The 20,125-nt window shown below is 50.9% G+C and overlaps 1 protein-coding gene across 4 annotated transcripts; it reads right to left on the reverse strand.

Moving 5' to 3' along the window:
* Positions 1–268: 268 nt before the first annotated feature.
* LOC138824094 (macrophage-stimulating protein receptor-like) lies at positions 269–14,165 on the reverse strand. 4 transcript variants are annotated; one of them, XM_070017807.1, is made up of 21 exons: positions 14,085–14,165; positions 12,676–13,973; positions 9,424–9,612; positions 9,213–9,341; positions 8,855–9,025; positions 7,371–7,531; positions 6,858–7,023; positions 6,628–6,764; positions 5,849–6,010; positions 5,661–5,754; positions 5,334–5,546; positions 5,095–5,241; positions 4,853–5,012; positions 4,572–4,664; positions 4,287–4,490; positions 3,112–3,192; positions 2,846–3,027; positions 2,645–2,754; positions 2,228–2,393; positions 1,696–1,832; positions 269–1,029 (listed from the first exon to the last, which is right to left on the reverse strand). In XM_070017807.1, the coding sequence occupies exons 2-21, from the start codon at positions 13,903–13,905 to the stop codon at positions 774–776; spliced, it is 4,188 nt and encodes a 1,395-aa protein (XP_069873908.1). In that variant the 5' UTR covers positions 13,906–13,973; positions 14,085–14,165; the 3' UTR covers positions 269–773. The 4 variants fall into 4 exon arrangements, with proteins under 4 accessions (XP_069873908.1, XP_069873907.1, XP_069873909.1 ...); XM_070017806.1 differs by having other exon boundaries at positions 4,563–4,664; XM_070017808.1 differs by lacking the exon at positions 4,572–4,664.
* Positions 14,166–20,125: the final 5,960 nt, after the last annotated feature.

The raw sequence follows: 20,125 nt of genomic DNA on the forward strand, positions 1-20,125 counted from the left end.
GGGGTCCGGTTGTGGGGCCTGAACTCTGGGCCTGGGCGCTGTCCCTCAGCTCTTCAGCTCAAGGCTAGCACTCTACCACTTGAGCCACAGCGCCACTTCCGGCTTTTTGCTTTTTGCTTATGTGGTGCTGAGGAATCAAACCCAGGGCCTCAGGCATGCAAGGCAAGCGCTCTACCACTGAGCCACCTTCCCAGCCCATCTGTTATCTTTTATAACATAAACCATAATTTATATTTGAATATTCTTTTTTTCTTTATTTATTTTTCGGTTGGTCATGGGGCCGAAACTCTGGGCCTGGGCACTGTCCCTCAGCTCTTCAGCTCAAGGCTAGCACTCTACCACTTGAGCCACAGTGCTACTTCCAGCTTTTTCTGCTTATGTGGTGCTGAGGAATCGAACTCAGGGCCTCAGGCATGCAAGGCAAGCACTTTACCACTGAGCCACCTTCCCAGTCCCAAATATTCTTTCCTTAAAAAATTGATTCAAGGGGTAGTGTCTCTGTGGTCACTGCTGAATTATCTATGTCCAGCAGACAGGGTACACAGCAGGCATTTCATAAATATATGCTACAGAAGGATCATCTTCCCTGGCTCATTCTGGGGAGTAAGAGAGTTAATGTCCTCTATTCTCCTCCTATGACCTCTGAAGATTAAAGGGCAGAGACAAGATGGAGATCCAATGCCCTCAGGCCGGGAATGATCCAGAGGTAGCTTGGAGTTAGCTCAAGGATACTCAGCAAGTCCAGCCCCCCAAGGGCCTGCCTAGGCTTTAGGTCAAGTAGGCAGAGGTGGCTCTGAGAGAGGCCGAGGCCTGGATGTGCTCCTGTGTATTGGTGAGGACTGAGGCTGTTTCGAAACCACATTCATTTCATCCAAGGTGCTGGGGCCTAGGTTCACGTAGGCTGCCGACAGCTGCACATAGTGGTCCCCTAGCAGTGAAGCCACTACCTGCTCCATTTCCACCACTAGTGCTCTGAAGGTAGGTCGTGCTGCAGGGTCTGCTTCCCAGCACTGCTGCATCACTTGGTATCTATAAGAGGAGGGGGAGGTCAGGGACAAGGTGTACCCCCTAAGCCAGAGATGCTGAGCCATCCACGTTAAACCCTTATAAAACAGGGATAAGCACACATGACAAGGCTCCGTCCAATCAGGAACAACTCTTATGATTGATGTTTTTGGTCTTGTTTTCTGAGCTGAGGCCTGAGTTCAAGCTCTAGGACTGGTGGACACATGGACCTCCCCTACCTACTCCCCCCCTTCCCCCGCCCCTGCTCACACACACAGAATGAGGTATCTGAAACTAGATCCTATGGGGTGGGGTGGGGGCCTTGATCTGGGAATGCAGAGGGGCTGGTGTGAGCTAATGGAACCTTTCTTTGCGGTTAAGTAAGTGGAAAACATGGGAAAGAGTCCCCCCCCTTCCCCTTTAGCAGGAGTGTGTGGGAAATGAAAGCACTGGCCTCAACCCAGACTGAGTTAGGATGCTGTTACCATGGAAACTGAGAGGTCCTCTCAGTATCCTTCCATGCATGGGAGGGGAATCAGTACACAGATGAGGAAACTGAGGCCCAGAGAAGATAACTTTTCTTGTTAACTAGAGGGTCAATCAAAAAGCCATGCAGGGGCTGTTTCTTGTCCTTCCTTTATCTCTAGGGGACCCTCTGCTCCTTCCCCATCGCCAACTCCACATACTCACAGAAAATTGGGACAATATTCAGGCTGAGGCAGACGGCGACCCTTGGCCAGGAAGTGGATGAGGTCAAAAGGATCAATATGGGGATACGGCGGAGCACCCCGTGTCAGCAGTTCCCACAGCAACACACCAAAGGACCACTGGGAGAAGAGACAAGTGAAGAGATTCATCTAGCACTCTAAATTGACGGCATGTGGAGCCCCCTAGGTCCTATCCCTCCCAGAATCCTTCAGTTAGAAATACAGGCCCACCATCTCTGCTCAGACCTTACTCATATCATGCAAGTTTCTCCCCACTGTCTCCCACCACCTCTCCCAGAGTTTGCACAAGGGAAGCCTTGGATTCTCTCTGAGGAGCCAATGAGTAGAATGTCCTGTTTTCCCTGGCAGGTATGAGATTCGATCTCATATTTGGACAAATGAGCAGCAGGGGTTGCCTAAACTGAACAGTCAACTGGCTCAGACCATGCAGAGATAAGGCCAAAAGACTCTAGGAAGTGTCAGCTAGGTAGACAGAGAGCAGGTAAGAGCCTTACCACATCAGATTTGGTGGTGAATCTGTAGGTCTGAAGGCTCTCTAGGGCCATCCACTTGACAGGCAGACGAACATGTCGTTGTTGTCTAACACTGTAGTATTCCTTGTCTAGGATGTCACGAGCCAGACCAAAGTCAGCTACCTTGACTACAAATGACTCATCCAGCCTGGGAAGAAAGAATCAGCCTTAGAATTGACTTCTATCAGGCTCCAAACCCACCTGTTCCAGGCCCTCCCAGAGTTTCACAGCCCCCATGTCCCAGTCCAAGGTTGGAGAGACAGTAAATCGAGGCCCAAGAGACAAGAGGACATGCTGAGGACTGGAGTGAGTCTTTTCCTGACATATACTTGGACAGCCATCTACCTTCATGCCCGGCCCATTGACTTCACCCTTAACTACTTCTAGCCAGCTACTCACATGCAGTTCCTAGCAGCTAGGTCCCTGTGGACAAATTTCTGGTCTGCTAAGTACTCCATGCCACGGGCTACCTGCAAGCCAAAGCTGACGAGGTCCTTCACAGTGGGGTTCTGTGGGCACAGGGAAAATTGGGATGCTGAAGAAGAGAAGTACCCCCTTCATGCCCCCCGCCGTGATCCCCAGAGCCAGCAGAGCACTGACCCGCTGAGGTGAACGAATGAACCGGAGTAGATCTCCATGGCGCATATAGGGTAGCAGCACCTGGGGTAGCCCCTCAGGGGGCAGCACAATACCAATGAGAGCCAGAACATTGGGGTGGTGCAGGCCACGCATAAGCAGCCCCTCCTGAAGGAAGGCCTCCACCTCCTGTACCTCTGTGATACCTGCAGGGAACCATAATAAACCCTGTGACCCTCTCAGCCTGAGGCTGCTCTCCCTGCTCACCCGACTTACAATGACCTACTTACGATTCAATGACTTGATGGCACAGTGGATTTGATTCTGAGCCTCATCTGTGTATTCTCCGTGGTAGACAACTCCAAAGTGGCCTGGGAAGAAGATGATGAGAGGGCCCAGGATTACAACACATCCGCTCATTGGCCACAGGACTTCAGACTTCAGAGCACCAACTTGGCCAATCTGACATTAAAAACAAGTAGTAGTAGTAGTAGGGCTGGGAATGTGACTTAGTGGTAGAGTGCTTGTCTATCATGCATGAAGCCCTGGGTTTGGATTCCTCCATACCACATCATCAGAAAAGGCCAGAAATGGAGCTGTGGTTCAAGTGGTAGAGTGTTAGCCTTGAGCAAAAAGAAGCTCAGGGACAGTGCCAAGGCCCTGAGTTCAAGCCCCAGGACTGGCAAAAAACAAACAAACAAACAAACAAATGAAACCAAGTAGTACCAGCAGGGTACAGTGGCACATCCTCCTGTAATCCACCTTGGAAGGTAGAGACAGGAGGATGGTGAGCTTAATCTAGCCTGAGATATATAGAGATTCTGTCTCCAAAAGGGAGGGGAAGGGAAGAAGCTGCCTGTAATCCTAGCTACTTGGGAGTCTGAGATCTGAGGATCTCGGTTCAAAGCCAGTCCAGACCAAAAAAAAAAAAAAAAAGTCCATGAGACTCTTATTTCCAATTAGCAAAAAGCCAGAATTACAGGTATAGCACAAATAGTAAAGTAGAAGGAAGAGGAAGAGGAGGAGGAGGAGGAGGGGGAGGAGGAGGAGGGAGAGGAGGAGGAGGGAGAGGAGGAAGAGGAGGGGGAGGAGGAGGAGGAGAGAGAGGAGGAGGGGGAGGAGGAGGAAGAAGGGGAGGAAGAGGAGGGGGAGGAGGAGGAGGAGGGGGAAGAGGGAGAGGAAGAGGAGGAGAAGGGGTGGGGGGAAGGAAAACAACCAAGCAGCCACACAATGGCAGAGTTTTTTGCAGGCCTTCCATGCCTTCCAAATCCATACCAGAACCCACTGAAGATACAGTTACTGTAGCTTTCACAAATAAGACTTAGAGGGGTTAAGTGGTACATTCAAGGTCACATAATTGGTCAGGAAGCCAGAGTAGAGTCTGGCCCAACTGTTCCTCAAGTCCATGTCATCTCAGGGCTACATCTTTGCTCCAACTCTACCTCTCCACGTGACTCCTCCATACCTTTGCCAATGACTCGTTCACTGTGGGTGACTACCCGCTCATAGGGAATCAGTACATCCTTGACCTCGGCGAGGAGTGCTGTGTCTAGGTCCTTGAGCTTGATGGACTCTGTCCGAAACAGTGGGACACAGGATCCATCCCTATTATCTGATGATTCTCCATGGGCCGGGGTGCTGGAGTCTTGCCCACCAATGGCAGAGAGTACTGTTGGGGAGAGGGAGTGAGAGGCTTGTGGGGAGCAGGTAGCCCTAACTTTTAGTGCCTCCACCATCTCACCAAGGCCACCTGGGTCATCTGAGCTCGAATGGAGCATTGGCAGGAGCATAGCTCCAGCTGTCTGGTCCAGAGATGCCAAATCATCGAGGTTGGAAGAAAGAACTGTGAAAACATAGCGCTGGTGATCAGCCTCACCAAGTTCTTGGGGGCCACCTCTCCTGGCACTGGGGAAGTGTGGGAGATCGCCCTGAGTCTTAGGCAGAGAGAAGATAATAGGGACTTGGAGATTCAAGCGGGGGAGGGGGGGGGAACAGGGTAGAGGCTGAGTTGGCAAGAGTAAGAGAGCTCACCTAGCTGCTTCCTCCGCCATCGGTGGTTGAAAATCAGTGCCCCGGCCAGTACAGCCAGGAGGAAGACCAAGAGCAGCAGGACAATAAGGAGTGTTCTCATTGGGCTTGGGCCTGGCCGAACAACTCTGCCCAAAACGCGACACTCGTCATCCACACAGACCTGGGAGCAGATGACAGCTCAGGCCCCGCCCCATAGATCCTTTAGACCATGGTTCCCATGGATGGCCAGCTGGACTGCCTACCTGCAATGGAACCCCGTTCTTGCCAAGTTTCAGGGAGGGTGGTAGTGGACAAACCACCACATCCCCTCGGAGCTGGTGCTGGCAGGTCTCACCACCCACAGTCACGTTCACACGAACACAGTCAGCCACAGCGCCCAGCCCAATATACTGCAGAGACAGTCACGAAGATCAACCAGTGACCAGGGCCCTCATCGCTCGATCTTCCATAACCCCGTCTCTCCTTGTGCCCCTCCACCAACCTCAAACTTCACAGCATACTCCTCAGGCTTCAGCGGGGCTAGTTCAGCGCTGGGTAGAGTCGGAGGGGATAGGAAGCGAAAGCTGGGCAAGGTGAAGCCAGTAGCTCCGTCTCCCCAGACACTCAGATTTCCTGTCACCCATCCCTGAGGGCTTCGGACCACGTATTCGGGCAGGCGGCACTGGATCTGCTCCAGATGCCCTTCAGATGCACACTGTTGGGACCCACGAGAGAGTAGTTAGGTAGATGCTCTGTGTGGGGCCATCCCCAGTCTCCACAGCCTAGCCTGGAGATCAGGGGACTTCCCTTCCTCCCAGCCCTCACTTACCCAGTTCTCCACAGCTGTTTGTCCATCATGGAATGACAGCACTAGGCGCCATGCTGAACTCAAATGCTGGCCACGGATAGTGACATGGGAGCCGCTGCGGATGAGAGCACAGTGATTGGTAATGCTTCCTGAAGCTATTGCCTTTATTCTTTCAGAGGGCCAGCATGGATCAAGGAGTTCAAACTTACGAATAGCCACAATTGGGACTGATTGCCAGCACGATAGGGTCTTCCTTATAGTAGAAGGTCCAGGAGCCAGACACCTCTGCACCCCCTACCTGTAGGTGAAGGGGGACCTTGGCCGTGGCAGCCCCAGGGGGTGTGGCACATAAAATCTGCTCCTCGCTGACCCTGCAGGAATGAAGGGTTGGACTCAGGAGTACCTTCCCCCCACCCCCGCCGCACCCCCTCATCTACCCCCATGAAGGCCATGCTTACTTTAAGGGCTTGCTAATCCTGTCTACTTTCTCTATTGGCTTGTTGCCTTAGCCAAGGGGCGTGGCTTAAGGGATAAGTTCAAATCCTTCTCCAAATAAATAAATAAATGATAACTGGAAGGGCAAAGAGGAAGGGAACAGATTCCCCACAGTCTTGGCTGGAGCCAGTGGATGCCATGATGGGCTTCCTTGCCTCCAGCCTGTGGGAACAGTAAGTAGATCTTCTGGGAACTGCTCCCCCTATTGACCGTATGATTAGGCCCTCTTCTGTCGACCCTGATAGGATCCAAGTCCCCACTGGATGAATGAGAGCAGAGCACAGGGAGTCCTAGGGAAGAGGATGCTTGGAGGCCCCCATCAAGGACAGGGAGGGCAGAGATCAAGTTGTACCAATAGGTTTGAAGGTAGCAGGCAGTAGGAGCTACGGCCCAGAGTGATCTTCGTAGGTTCCTCCATGTACCAGCCTAGCAGGGTACAGGTAGAAGGGGTGGGACTCTCTAGCTTCCTGTCCTCTTTCCTGCTGGCACTTACCTTTCTAGCTGGCACTCAGTTCCATTGATCAGCACAGCCCAGCTGGTACCTACGGACAAATTCTGACCTTCAAGGGTAAGACAGGTACCTCCTGCCCGTGGACCAAAGATGGGGTGCACTTTCCTCAGCACTGGCTCCTAAAAGGGTGTTGAAGAGTCTTAGCCGGAGCAAGCCCTCCACTCCAAGCCCTCCCCAACCAAGGACACAGAAGGGGGATAAGATGACCTCACCATAAAAGAGAAACCTCCCATTATGGAGGTGCCGTCTACCCGGTAGTGCCTTCCTGGTGGCATGTTGGTCACGATGAGGCTGACGTTGGTGGTCCCCGCTGCCTGGGTGCCCAAGGGTTCCAGCTCACACTCAAGTTCCTCTATAAAGTCTTTGCGGGGTACAGGGCTACAGTACCGGGGGGAACCCATGAAGTCAGCCAGGAAGTGCAAAGGCCTGACTGCATGCCCACAGAACTCCTCAGAGCCTGAAGATCGCAACTGCTCCACCCATGTCTTCTTCCATGGTGGGATGTACAGAGTGGGGTAGGGACCTAACTTGCCCAGTGTATGACATCACAGACAGATAGTAACACATGCAGGGTTCAGGAGAGAACAAGAGCCATCTCCGCAGAATAAACCAGACAGAGCCACACTGCCAGCGTGCCCCATACCCCACCCCCGTCCCGCAGCAAGCAGAGGATACCATCTTTCTCACAGGGAAGGAGATAGGGAGGTACAGGGTCTAGATTGTACCTGAGATTTGAGGTGTCCTGAGGTAGAAGCCGGCAAGGGCTTTGGCCCACAGTAATCTGATGAGTTCCCTCAGGTACCAGCCCAGTAGGATGCAGGTAGAAGTTGGAGCCACACAAGGTCAGCCTTGTGGTTCCCCTTAAAGGCCCACTGTGGGGATGGAACTGAAGTGGGATGAACAGATAGCCTGAGTTCGTGTGTGTGTGTGTGTGTGTGTGTGTGTGTGTGTGTGTGTGTGTGTGTGTGTTGTGAAGTTCTTTTGGCCCCATCTGCTTCCCTTGGAGTTCCTTATACCTTCCTTATACCCCACTTGCCTGCCTCTTTCTCATTCATTCTGATCCACTTAAGAATCCTCATTCAGCCGGGCGCTGGTGGCTCACACCTGTAATCCTAGCTACTCAGGAGGCTGAGATCTGAGGATCGCGGTTCAAAGCCAGCCCGGGCAGGAGAGACCGTGAGACTCCTATCTCCAATAAACCACCAGAAAACCGGAAGTGGCGCTGTAGCTCAAGTGGTAGAGCGCTCGCCTTGAGCTGAAGAGCTGAGGGACAGCGCCCAGGCCCAGAGTTCAAGCCCCACGGCCGACAAAAAAAAAAAAAAAAAAAGAATCCTCATTCAAGCATTTTCCTGCCTCCCAATTCTTTGTACATGCCATCATCCCCTTTACCAAGAATGCTCTTTTCTTCTTTTTTTGCCAGACCTGGGGCTTGAACTCAGGGCCTGGGTACTGTCCCTGAGTTTCTTTGGCTCAAGGTTAGCACTCTACCACTTGAGCCACAGTGCCACTTCTGACTTTTTCTGTGGTGTGTGTGTGTGTGTGTGTGTGTGTGTGTGTGTATTATGGGACTTAAACTCTGGGCCTGGGCACTGTCCCTCAGCTCTTCAGCTCAAGGCAAGTGCTCTACCACTTGAGCCACAGCACCACTTCCAGTTTTCTCAGGACTAATTGGAAATAAGAGTCTCACGGGAACTTTCCTGCCTAGGCTGGCTTTGAACCACATCCTTAGATCTCAGCCTCCTGAGTAGTTAGGATGACAGGCATGAGCCACCGGTGCCCGGCTGACTTTTTCTCTTTATGGGTACTGAGGAATCAAACCCAGGGCTTCATTCATGCTAGGCAAGCACTGTACCACTAAGCCACCTTCCCAGCCCCATGAATGCTCTTCTTATGCCTACAACTTTCCAGGCCTGAGGAAAATCATGGTCCAGATTTGTTGACCCTTTGACCCTTGACCCCAGGACCTACTTGTCCCACTTTTTTTTTATTTTGTAGGTCATGGAGCTTGAATTCTGGGCCTGGGCTCTGCCCCTCTGTCCCTCAGCTCAAGGCTGGCACCTTACCACTTGAGCCACAGCGCCACTTCTAGGTTTTTCTGCTTAAGAATTTAACCCAGGGCCTCATGCATGCAAGGCAAGCACTCTACCACTGAGCCACCTTCCCAGCCCCTTGTCCCACATTTATCTGTGCCCTGGCAAGGGAGCTGTACCTCAGTAATCTCCGGTGGACAGTGGTCCTGTTGCCATGAGTCAGGACATTCCTTCTGCCGGCCACACATGTCCCCGCACCAACCACAGCCCATGAAACGCTGTGCCCGTAGGCAACGCCAGCAGGTGAGAAAATGGTGGCATCCTGGACCCCGGATAGGTACCTTGAAGACCTTGGGAGTGACAAACCAGATGGTTCAGGGATGACTAGAGGAAGGAACTGGGTCCCTTAGGCCCTCCCGGTCTCATTTTAGAATAGGAAGTGAGTCTCACCCCTGTACATCAATATCGCCTTACATTGAACTGGGAGGTTGGCCGTCCCACAACTCTGTCCCCTGGCTGTGACCCTGCCCACCTCACCTGGTCCCCAGAGGCGAAGAATAGATAGTCTCCAAGGCGACTGACATCTCGTTGAATGGGATGGCCACTATTGCCCAGTGAGAAGTTGGACACATACAGCAAGTAGTTGAGTGACCGGGCTAGCTCCACCTGGGAAAAATTAGCTGTGAGCAAAATGCGGATGGAGACAGGCATGCAAGGGCTGAGGCGGGTTATGGAGTGAAGCATCTACCTGCAGGATACGCCCATCCGTGGTGCCCATGTGGGCCACGGTGATGTTGCCAAGACGTGTCACATGCAGTGCGGTGACTTGCATCTGTCCTAATAGCCCATTGAATAAGTCCACGCGTGTGAGGCTGTTGCTGACCAATAGAGGAAAATGGTAGCAGCTCTTGCTGGAGCTGGGCACCTCTGAGACAGGCTGGGGAAGATAACGGAAAAGACAATAAGGCTTTGTACTTGTGCACTGACCCTTTGGGGGACTTTTGACAGTAATCATAACAGCCCAAACTCCGACCCCCTTTCATGGCCTGACTGAAGAAGTCCCTAAGTCTGCATATTTTCTGCCTGCCTCCCACTGTTCCCAGGGGTCTTAGAAGAGACAAAGACAGAGAAGAAAGGAGGCCCAGGCTACAAGGCCAGCTCCCCTACTCCTTTGCTCTCTTCTTCTATATCCATTCTGATCATTACTGATCATTTTTGAAACAAGGTCTCTCTCTCTCTAATCTAGGTCTTGAACTAATGATCCTCCTGCCCCAGCCTCCTCATGAGGTACTGAGTCTCACAGACCCAACTTGATGCCAGCTTCATTCATCTGGAGGCAAATTTGCTTGTCAGGCTTCACAGCCTCTGAAGAAGAGGCAAGTTGGAAGTCAGTGCTCTTAATCAATCTTCTTAGTCAGAGTCCTCTCCTGCCCCCTCCTGGTCATGCTCTGCCTCTGCGGGTGTGCTGTAATGATTAATTGGCCAATATATTGGGATTGGGTGAGAAGTGCACAAAAGAATAGGCTGAGGTGCTCAGGACTCTCCTGGCCATCCCTTAGGGCACTCTACAAGGTTCCTCAAAGCCTTCATCGTGCCACATGAACTTCACCTGCCCCCGATCTCAGTGCTGAACGGAACTGGGGATGGTAGAGGGACCAGAGGAAGTACAAAGCTGGGTGTAGACACCCTCTACACTCTGAGTTTGTATTCTATGTGGGTGGAGACTGGGACTTTGTCTTCACTTGAGAAGGACAAGGGCCTGGCCCTAGCTGGAAGCCTGTCAGGTTCTTTTATCATGACTCAGGCACAGGTGGGGCTGTGGAGCTAAAAGAGAGGTGCTAACTCAACCAGGCCACACCCGTATAGCTTGCCTCTAGGCCCCAAGCCCTTAGCTACTAGGCTTGACTAAGCCCGTTCCTGAAGACACTTAAGTTTCCAATATTCTATGCAAGGCCCATACCCTTACCTGCACCTATAGAAAATGGGTAGCAGCCCCTCAGCCAATCACAATGAGCACTCAGTGGGTGCTGAATGCCTACAATCATTGAGCAAACACTGGCTCACACATCTCCCAGGGGCCAGGCCAGCCTGTGGGCAGGATCCAAGATTAGTCCTTCTAGTGCCTGGCACTGACCAGTCTTGTTGGATATCTTCCAACCCACATACCATTAACTAAATTGGGAAAGGTTCTGACTCCCCCAAAGGGAAGCAGATGAAACCAGGCAGGGCTGGCTGTCCAGTCCCAAAAAAGGAGTCTACACCCTTAAGGTCTTTCAACTCCAGTGTGTTAAGTAAAGATGAGAGGCTAAACATTCCCACCTACTCCCTGGGTATTTACCTCTGGGGCATTGAGAGGAGCTGAAAGGAGTCAGTGAGGGGGTATCACAGAAAGACCCAGGGATGTAAGGGTGGCCAGAGACTCTGAAGGCTGTGGGTCTGCTTGATGATTCAGACCTCATATTACTTTACCGTTGTTACAACCCCAGGCTCTCTGGACAGCACAGTAAGGAAAAAAGTCCTATTTGTTTCTATTTTTCCCTTCCTGAGACTAAAGCTGGACAGCCTCAGTAGGGTCTATTGGAAGGAACAGGAGCTGTGAGACCACCTTATCTGGCGCAGACCTTGGCTATAGTAACAGAAAGTCTTGGATGGATCAATTCCAATCAGCCCTTCCTAGGTCTTTACTCATCCCTAGATGTTTACAACTGCTTGCTCAAGACTGGGGTGAGGCTCCCAGAATCCTTTGGAGCCAAGTTGACTTCCTAACATGTCCCAGATCGTTTTGTAATCACTCCTACTAAAAATGGGTTAGTAAAAGCCTAGGTCATGCAGACTACCCAATAAGTACCCAGATTTCCAAGGTCCAGGAGCCTCCCTGGAAACCCCCTGGTGGGGTAGGATGTTCTCTGACAACTCCTTTCCCACCCACCCCACCCCCTTTTGGAAATCGGAACAAAACAAGTGTTCCCCATGAGGAAAGCCAAATTTATGTTGGCAAGCAGCTGTGAGTTTATGTGCTTGTAAGCATCTGCCTGTATGTTTGTGCCTATGTGTATACTTTTCTGAGTGTGTCTCTGGAGGTAGGCAGATAGGAATGGATGCCCATTATCCAACCCAGAATTTGGGAGCTATACTGGCAGGGACAGTGATGTTGCAATCCTATCTTCACATAACCAGGGAAACAACAACAACAAAATCAGAAGCCATGATGACTAAGAGGGTAAAAGAGCAAAATGAGGAAGTGGTGCTGTGGCTCAAGTGGTAGAGCGCTAGCCTTGAGGGACAGAGCCCAGGCCCAGAGTTCAAGCTCCACGACCCACAGAAGAAGAAGAAAAAAAAAGAATTATTAGACTAGGGGGCTGGGAAATGTGGCCTAGTGGTAGAGTGCTTGCCTAGCATGCCTGAAGCCCAGGGTTCGACTCCTTGGTACCACATACACAGAAAAAGCCAGAAGTGGCGCTGTGGCTCAAATGGTAGAGCACTAGCCTTGAGCTGAAGAGCTCAGGGACAGTGCCCAGGCCCAGAGTTCAAGCCCTAAGACATAAAACAAACAAACTAACAAAAAAGAGCAAAATGAGGCACCAATAGGGGACAAACCTGGCTGGAAGATGTATCTCTGGTGTGACTTTTCTGGGCGCTGTCCCTCAGCTCTTCAGCTCAAGGCTAGCGCTCTACCATTTGAGCTACAGCGCTACTTCCAGCTTTTTCTGCTTATGTGGTGCTGAAGAATCGAACCCAAGGCTTCATGCATGCAAGGCAAGCACTCTACCCCTGAGCCACCTTCCCAGCCCTGGTGTGGCTTTTCTTTGGCTGATTTCTCTCACTACCCCACAGCACTTAGGAATTAGGAAGCACCTTCTCCTTTCGGTCTGTCTGCCCAGTCTTCCCAACCCAGGTCCCCTCAGGGAGGGAAGGAAAGCAGCCTACATTCAGCCACAAACCGACTGTCCAAAGGGCAGGAGCTGGTGGAGGGGGGGTTGGAGGGCTTCTTTCTGCTCACCAGATTGGGGCAAAAACTGGATGTCTGGAAGAAGTCAAGGCCTCGGGGGAAGCTAGAATCACCTGAGGACTCACAACAGCGCTCAGCCCCAGTTTTGATCATGAAGTCTAGCAAGTGAATAGGAAAGGCACAGACAACAGATTTGGGGCCTGTGGTAGGACCACCATCCTTGCCAGCTACGAAGACCCCGAATAGCACTTCATGGCCCTCTGAGATGCTCAGTTCAGCAGCAAGCTGGGCACCCACTGGAGCAGAGTGGGCAGCCTGAAGCACTGGGTAGGACTGTGTACCCTGGGAGGTCCTACGGCGCCTTTTAGGTGCAAAATGGCAGTCGAGAACCAGCTCTCGGTAGTCACTGAGCTCCGGCTCCACGGCGTTAAGTTGTGCCAGGCGTGTTTGCAGGGCACCAGGAGTGCTTGTCACGCTGATAGGTTGCACAGTCAGGAAGTAGACGTAATCTCCAGCGTGGAAGCTGTGCACATATTTGATTGGATAAGAGGCCAGGTGCTTGGGCAGCACCGACAGGGCAGGAAAGCCTGGTTGAAATCCCGAGGCATCCGCCTTGAGCCGTCGGATGGACACAGAGCGTGGACTAAAGCTGGCAGCCACCACTGGGTCCAGTGAAGATGCCACATATAAGTAAGAGGCTTGACCCTGTTCAACCAGGGTCACTTTGGTGCCCAATGGGCTAGCCACACAGTCAGGGCAATCCTCAGGCCTGTTGTGTTCAGGTGAGAAGAGGCAGGCTGGTGTGGACAGGTGCAGGGCTGTTCCTTGGGGCTCCAGTTCATACAAGAAGCAGCGGCCTTGAAGGCTTGATCCACAACTGATCAGCGCCGGAAGCCCAGGATCCACCACCAGGACCAGCGTGTCTGTGTCCCCCAGTGGGCCTGGGGTAACTGGACCACAGGATGTACAGGTCTGGCAGCCAGGGTCCCCAACAGGGCCAGTGGCCAGGCTCTGGATAGACTGCAGATCAGCTCCAAGCACATGTAGTCGATTGCGTGTGGCGATAAATAAGGCACTCCCAATCTCTCCATCCTCATACGTCACCATGGCCTGTACCGGGCCACCCAAAGAGAAACTGGGAATCACATATTTCACTTCAAAGTTTCGAGAGGCCGAATAGGGCATGCGCCGGCACTGCCAGTCCAAGCCCCCCATGAACACCACGGGCAGCCCCAGCAACAGCAGCAGACAGTATGCGGTGGGTGACAGGAACAGCCCCATAGGGGGCCCGAGCTGAAGCCCCTCAGGCAGGGATCCCTGGGGGTCCAGGCCCTTGGCTGTGAGCAGATCTGCAATCAGATCAGCGTTAAGCAATGATCAGGAAAGCTCCAGGCAGCTGACCCCCTTCCCCGGTTGCTGTGATTGCCCAACCCGTCCCCCTGCCCTGGGAATCTGAGCACCTGAGAGCGCCGGACACTGGACACAATGGCAGGGAGTGGAACAGCTGCTTCTTCGTCTGCTTAGCTGTCTCTTACAGCCTGGCCGCTGGCCTGCTCCCGAGCAAAGTCGACGGAAGGGAGCCTGGCCCCGCGGGTGCGGCAGAGCTGGGGCGGAGCGAAGGGCGGAGCTAGGCTGAAGGCTTGCTTTTCAGCCTGTCTTGACTCTTTCCAACCCTGGGGAACTTGCCATTTCTTGGACATCTATTTCTCAGTAATCTGCAAGTGTGTGTGCACCTGCATGCGTGTGTGTACGTGTGTGTGTGTGTGTGTGTGTGTGAGAGAGAGAGAGAGATGGCCTGGAAAGAAGTGAGCAGGCCTGAGATATCCCATCCCATTCTTGCTCACCCTATTCTTAGAGAACAAGAAGGGAGGGTTCAGGGGCTGGGAAGGTGGCTCAGTAATAGAGTACTTGCCTTGCATGCAGTAGGCCCTGGGCTCGATTGCTCAGCATCACATAAGCAGAAAAAGCCAGAAGTGGTGCTGTGGTTCAAGTGGTAGAATGCTAGCCTTGAGCTGAAGAGCTGAGGGACAGTGCCCAGGCCCAGAGTTCAAGCCCCATGACCAACAGAAGAAGAAGAAGAAGAAGAAGAAGAAGAAGAAGAAGAAGAAGAAGAAGAAGAAGAAGAAGAAGAAGAAGAAGAAGAAGAAGAAGAAGAAGAAGAAGAAGAAGAAGAAGAAGAAGAAGAAGAAGAAGAAGCAGCAGCAGCAGCAGCAGCAGCAGCAGCAGCAGCAGCAGCAGCGTTCAGGACAATCTGGCTCTTGTAGAGTTATTTATAGTAATACCCTCAGAAATCTGTTTCCAGAAGTGATCTAGAAGGTCCCAGCTGTGCAAGAAATGCATAGGTCAGAGAGGAGATGTGGGGGAGCTCCAGAAAAGGAATAGTGGAGGTCATCATTTTCTATACATTGTTTGAGCAGCATTATAAAGGCTAAAGCATGTAGTCTGGCTCTGCTGGCTGAACAGGAGTCAGAAGAAACCTAATGTGAAAGCTTAACCTCAGCTCTGGTCCCTCCACTGGAGCTTTAGTATGTAGAAGCTGTAGAATGGTGTGTGTGTGTGTGTGTGTGTGTGTGTGTGTGCATGTGCACACGCACACATGCGCAAATGCACGTACACACAATCTATAAAACTGGCCTCAAGAAGGAACTTCCTTTACGTGCATCTGATCATATAACATAGTATTTATGAATGAGCTCCAGGAAGTGGATATAACAGGGTTTTTTCCTTTGTTTTAAAAAAGAAAAAAAAAACAACAGAAGGAACTTCCTAACTGCATCTAGCCCAGTGCTCTCTCATACCCTGGAAATGGAGGAGGTATAGATTTTAATTCCCAAAAGCACCTTCAATCTGTAAGCCTTGCTGGGCCTCAGTTTCTCAGATTCTGAAATAAGAATGTTTTCTGTGTGTGTGTGTGTGTGTGTGTGTGTGTGTGTGTGTGTGTGCACGTACACACGCGTGCAGGCACTGGAACTTAAACTCAGGGTCTGGATGCTGTCTCTGAGCTTTTGTGCTCAAGGCTGGCATTTGATCATTTAAATCACATCTCCACATCTGGCTTTTTGGTGGTTGATTTAAGATGAATCTCCCAGACTTTCCTGCCCAGGCTGGCTTTGAACCCTGATCTTCAGAGCTTAGCCTCCTGAGTAGCTAGGATTACAGGTGGGAATCATTTATTGGCACCTGGCAACAATTGGTTTTGGTTTGCCCAGAATTCCCTCTCCAGAAAGAATAGATGGGTGGATCCAGTACTGTTTTACCATCTGCCTTACATGAACCTACACAGCTGTAGAAAATGTTTTCCCTCAACACTAGAGGGAAACCCCGGAGGAATCCAGTGGGCCTGGGCTCTAAGGGGAGAAGCTTCAGGGGAGATTGGAGATGGGACCTGTGCTATTATCAATGGATGGCAGGGCTGCAGAGAAGAGGATTGTGGGAAGATTTGGAAAGCTCTACTCCCCCCACGTCCCCCTGTATACCCATCACATCCCCTCCCTAACCAGACCTTTGAAAACACTGCTTCCTCCTTCCTCCTCTCACAACTGAAACGGCTTCTACCCTAGGAGGACTTTTAAGACCCAGACCATGCCAAACTCTTCTTCAGACCATAGACCTTCACTATTCCCACCCCAACACAGTTCACTCAGTGAACCTCCATTTCCCAAGGCAGGACTTTGCCTTCTCTCAGACTGGAGCTCCATGAACACCTGGTGACAGAGAGGAAACATGACTTGGGGTGTCCACACCCAGTACCTAGAAGATATTGTGCCTTAAGCAACATAAAACGTGTTCACTCCCCTAACCGGAATTGGCCCGGAAATGAATAAACACCCAGTGAAAACCATGGCATGGATCCAGTGTTTAATGGTCAATATGGCTAATGATTGTCATGAAGGAGCCAGGCACTGGCGGCTTATGTCTGTAATCCAAGCTACTTAGGAAACTGAGCTCTTGGGGATTATGGTTCAAAGCCAGCCTGGAGCAGAAAAGTCCTCTGAAACCCTTACCTCCCATAAACTACCAAAAAGCTGGGGGCTCAAATGGTAAAGAGCTAGTCTTGAGGAGAAAGAAAGAAAAAGAGAGAAAGAGAAAGATTGAGAGAGAGAAAGGAAGGAAAGATGGAAGGAAGGAAGGAAGGAAGGAAGGAAGGAAGGAAGGAAGGAAGGAAGGAAGGAAGGAAGGGCTGAGGGACAGTGCCCAGACCCTGAGTTCAAGCCCTAGGACCAGCACAAACCAAAACAAATGGTCATGCAAGGCAAAACAACCTCCACCTGGAGTCCATACCAGGGTTTTCATGAACCTGTTCCTGTCCCCAAATGTTTGGAGAGTTGCTGGAGATTAGGAAAATACTTCACACATCCATCTGGATCCTCCAGTTCACTCCATTTGGCCACAAAGTGGTTGGGGGAGTATAGTAGCCATCAGCTGGTTCTCTGCTGCCACCGTGTGGCTGTAGTGGTCACTGTCCCTTCTCCTTGTCCCGCTCCATTTGTTGGCTTTACAAAAGTAGTTAAGGTCAGCCTGGGGTTAAAAGCATGGCTTGGTTGGTAGAGCACTGGCCAATGAACAAAAGCATCAGGTAGCAAATTCAAGTCCCATTCTCAGACAAAAAAAAAAAAAAAGAATGTAAGCTAATATGGTCTCTTGCAGTATACAAGTCTTGCTCCGGCCCAAGGTAAACTCAACATAGGTATATGGCTTATGACCTGTCCAACTACCCAGACATCTTTTCACCATGAAGGAATGTTGACTTGTCTCTCTTTCTTGGGCTCTGGGTCTCTCTGAATAGTGGTCCAAAGGACTAGGCCTAGCCTTTCTCCAACCTAGAGATCACATTACCAGCAGCAGAGGTTTCTTTCCCACTGCAATATGATCATCTCACACTGCAGCTTTAAGTGAAACCCTTCTGCCACTTTTTTTTTTGTCAGTCATGGAGCTTGAACTCTGGGCCTGGGTGCTGTCCCTGAGCTCTTCAGCTCAAGGCAAGCACTCTACCACTTGAGTCACAGCACCACTTCCGGTTTTCTGGTGGTTAATTGGAGATAAGAGTCTCACTGACTTTCCTGCCCTATCTGGCTTTGAACTGTGATCCTTAGATCTCAGCCTCCTGAGTAACTAGGATTACAGGTGTGAGCCACTGGCACCTGGCTCTGATACTTTTTTTTTTTTTTTTTTTTTTTGTCGGTCATGGGGCTTGAACTCTGGGCCTGGGCGTTGTCCCTCAGCTCTTCAGCTCAAGGCGAGCGCTCTACCACTTGAGCTACAGCGCCACTTCCGGTTTTCTGGTGGTTTATTGGAGATAGGAGTCTCACGGTCTCTCCTGCCCGGGCTGGCTTTGAACCGCGATCCTCAGATCTCAGCCTCCTGAGTAGCTAGGATTACAGGCGTGAGCCACCAGCGCCCGGCTTATTGTGGAACATATCAGGTTCTTTACTACCAGGTCCTTCTCACTAGGCAAGCACTCTAACACTGAGCCACCTTCCCAATCCTCTGCCACATTTTTATCTGGAAGAATCTATAGATTCTTCTAGCTTCATTGTGGAACGTATCAGGTTCTTTACTACCAGGTCCTTCTCACTAGGTCCTTATCTTTATACATACGGGTTCTTCAGCTAGGAATACCTTCTCTATTTGCCGGCTCCCTATAGTTAGACCACAAATTCCAAAGTGCCTATTTTCTGAGATCCATATACTAAATGCTGTGATAAGTATGACACTTATCACTTATTCTGTGACTCTGTGTGTGTGTGTGTGTGTGTGTTTTAGTCCTGGGACTTGAACTCAGAGCCTGGGTGCTGTCCCTGAGCTTTTGTACTCAAAGCAAATACTCTCTCTATATACATATATCACTTGAACCAGAGCTCCACTTCCAGCCTGCGTGGGGGGCTGGCTTCCAACCACAATCCTCAGATCTCAGCTTTTTAGTAGTTAGAATTAGTGAGCCACTAGTATCCAGTGACACATGTGTGTGAGTCGTGGGTCTGGAATTCAGAGCCTGGGTACTGTCCCTGGGCTTTTCTGATTAAGGCTAGCACTCTACCACTTTGGGACACAGTGCCACTTCCGATTTTCTGGTGATTCATTGGAGATAAGAGTTTCACGTACTTTCCTGTCCACACTGCTTCAAACCACAATCCTCAGATCTCAGCCTCCTGAGTAGCTAGGATTATGGTGTGAGCCACTAGCACCTGGCAACACTTTTTTTTTTCTTTCTGTCAGTCATGGGGCCTGAACTCTGGGCCTGGGTGCTGTCCCTTAGCTCTTCAGCTCAAGGCTAGCACTATACCATTTGAACCACAGTGCCACTTCCAGCTTTTTCTGCTTATGTGATGCTGAGGAATCAAACCCTAGCCTCAAGCATGCAAGGCAAGCACTCTACCACTGAGCCACCTTCCTGGCCCCAACACTTTTTTTTTTTTTGGCCAGTCTTGGAGCTTGAGCCATAGCATCACTTCTGGCTGTTTCTGATTATGTGGTACTGAAGAATCAAAGCAGGACCTCGTGCATGCTAGGCAAGCACTCTACCACTAAGCCACACTCCCAAGTCCCACTTCTTTTTTTTTTTTTTTTGTCAGTCATGGGGCTTGAACTCTGGGCCTGGGCGCTGTCCCTGAGCTCTTCAACTCAGGTGAGTGCTCTACCACTTGAGCCACAGCACCACTTCTGGTTTTCTGGTGGTTAATTGGAGATAAGGGTGTCATGGACTTTCCTGCCTGTGCTGGCTTTGAACCATGATCCTCAGATCTCAGCTTCCTGAGTAGTTAGGATTACAGGAATGAGTCACAGACACCTGGTTCCACGTATTCTTATTTAGATGCTTAAGTACAGAAAAGGGTAATAGGGGTAATAACCACCAGAAGTGCTTAGAGCTGATAATTGTCTGGAACATCCCCAAGAGCAAGGAGAGGGACAGGAACCACAAAAATAGAAAGTCCCAGGCATGTGTGCAGATTGAGCAGTACCCAGTAAGCCTGTAGTTGCTCCCAGGGGCTTTGGAATCTAGGCTGATAATCTGCTGCCAGGTTAACTCTAATGGGATCTAGTTTGAGACCAATGACAGAGGTTATGGCTGCTATTTGCTGGGTTAGTAAGCACAATTGTCCCAGTGCACTCTTGACCCATGCTACCCATACAGAGACTCATTCTCCAACATGAGTTGGTTTTAGCTGCAGAAAATCGTGGCCCAGCTCTTAAGAGACTGCATGAGACTGATTCTAACAATCTGAAGACACTTTATGGCCAATTTTCTCTCTAGACCTTCTACTCCCTTGATGGTTAAGTTGTAGCAAGACCAGGAGAGCCTCCAGCAACAAGGTAGAGGCCTTTTCTGTACTATGCCCTGGGCTTTTCCCAAAGGTCTCAAGGTAGAGTGAATGGAATTGAGCCTTCACTGCTGAGGCTTATGGGATCTCCGAGGTGCCTCATTGCAGGTATGGCCAGGAAAGCTAGGGAACAAGGTGTCAGAGGAAAGCCCAGGGCACCTAGTGGGCACCAGCCCTTGTGA

The sequence above is a fragment of the Dipodomys merriami genome, unplaced genomic scaffold (genome assembly GCF_024711535.1).
Source record: "Dipodomys merriami isolate MVZ:Mamm:240054 unplaced genomic scaffold, mDipMer1.0.p SCAF_125, whole genome shotgun sequence".
NCBI lineage: Eukaryota > Metazoa > Chordata > Mammalia > Rodentia > Heteromyidae > Dipodomys > Dipodomys merriami.

Bases quoted from the DNA above. Each gene is read 5' to 3' on its own strand.
- LOC138824094 (XM_070017805.1), bottom strand. From the start codon at position 13,905: ATGGGGCTGTTCCTGTCACCCACCGCATACTGTCTGCTGCTGTTGCTG. The intron at 5,242-5,333 runs GTTGGTGGAGGG...CTGTCTCTGCAG, and splicing joins AGTATGCTGTGAAGTTTGAG to TATATTGGGCTGGGCGCTGT. The intron at 5,013-5,094 runs GTAGGCAGTCCA...ATCTGCTCCCAG, and splicing joins AGAACGGGGTTCCATTGCAG to GTCTGTGTGGATGACGAGTG.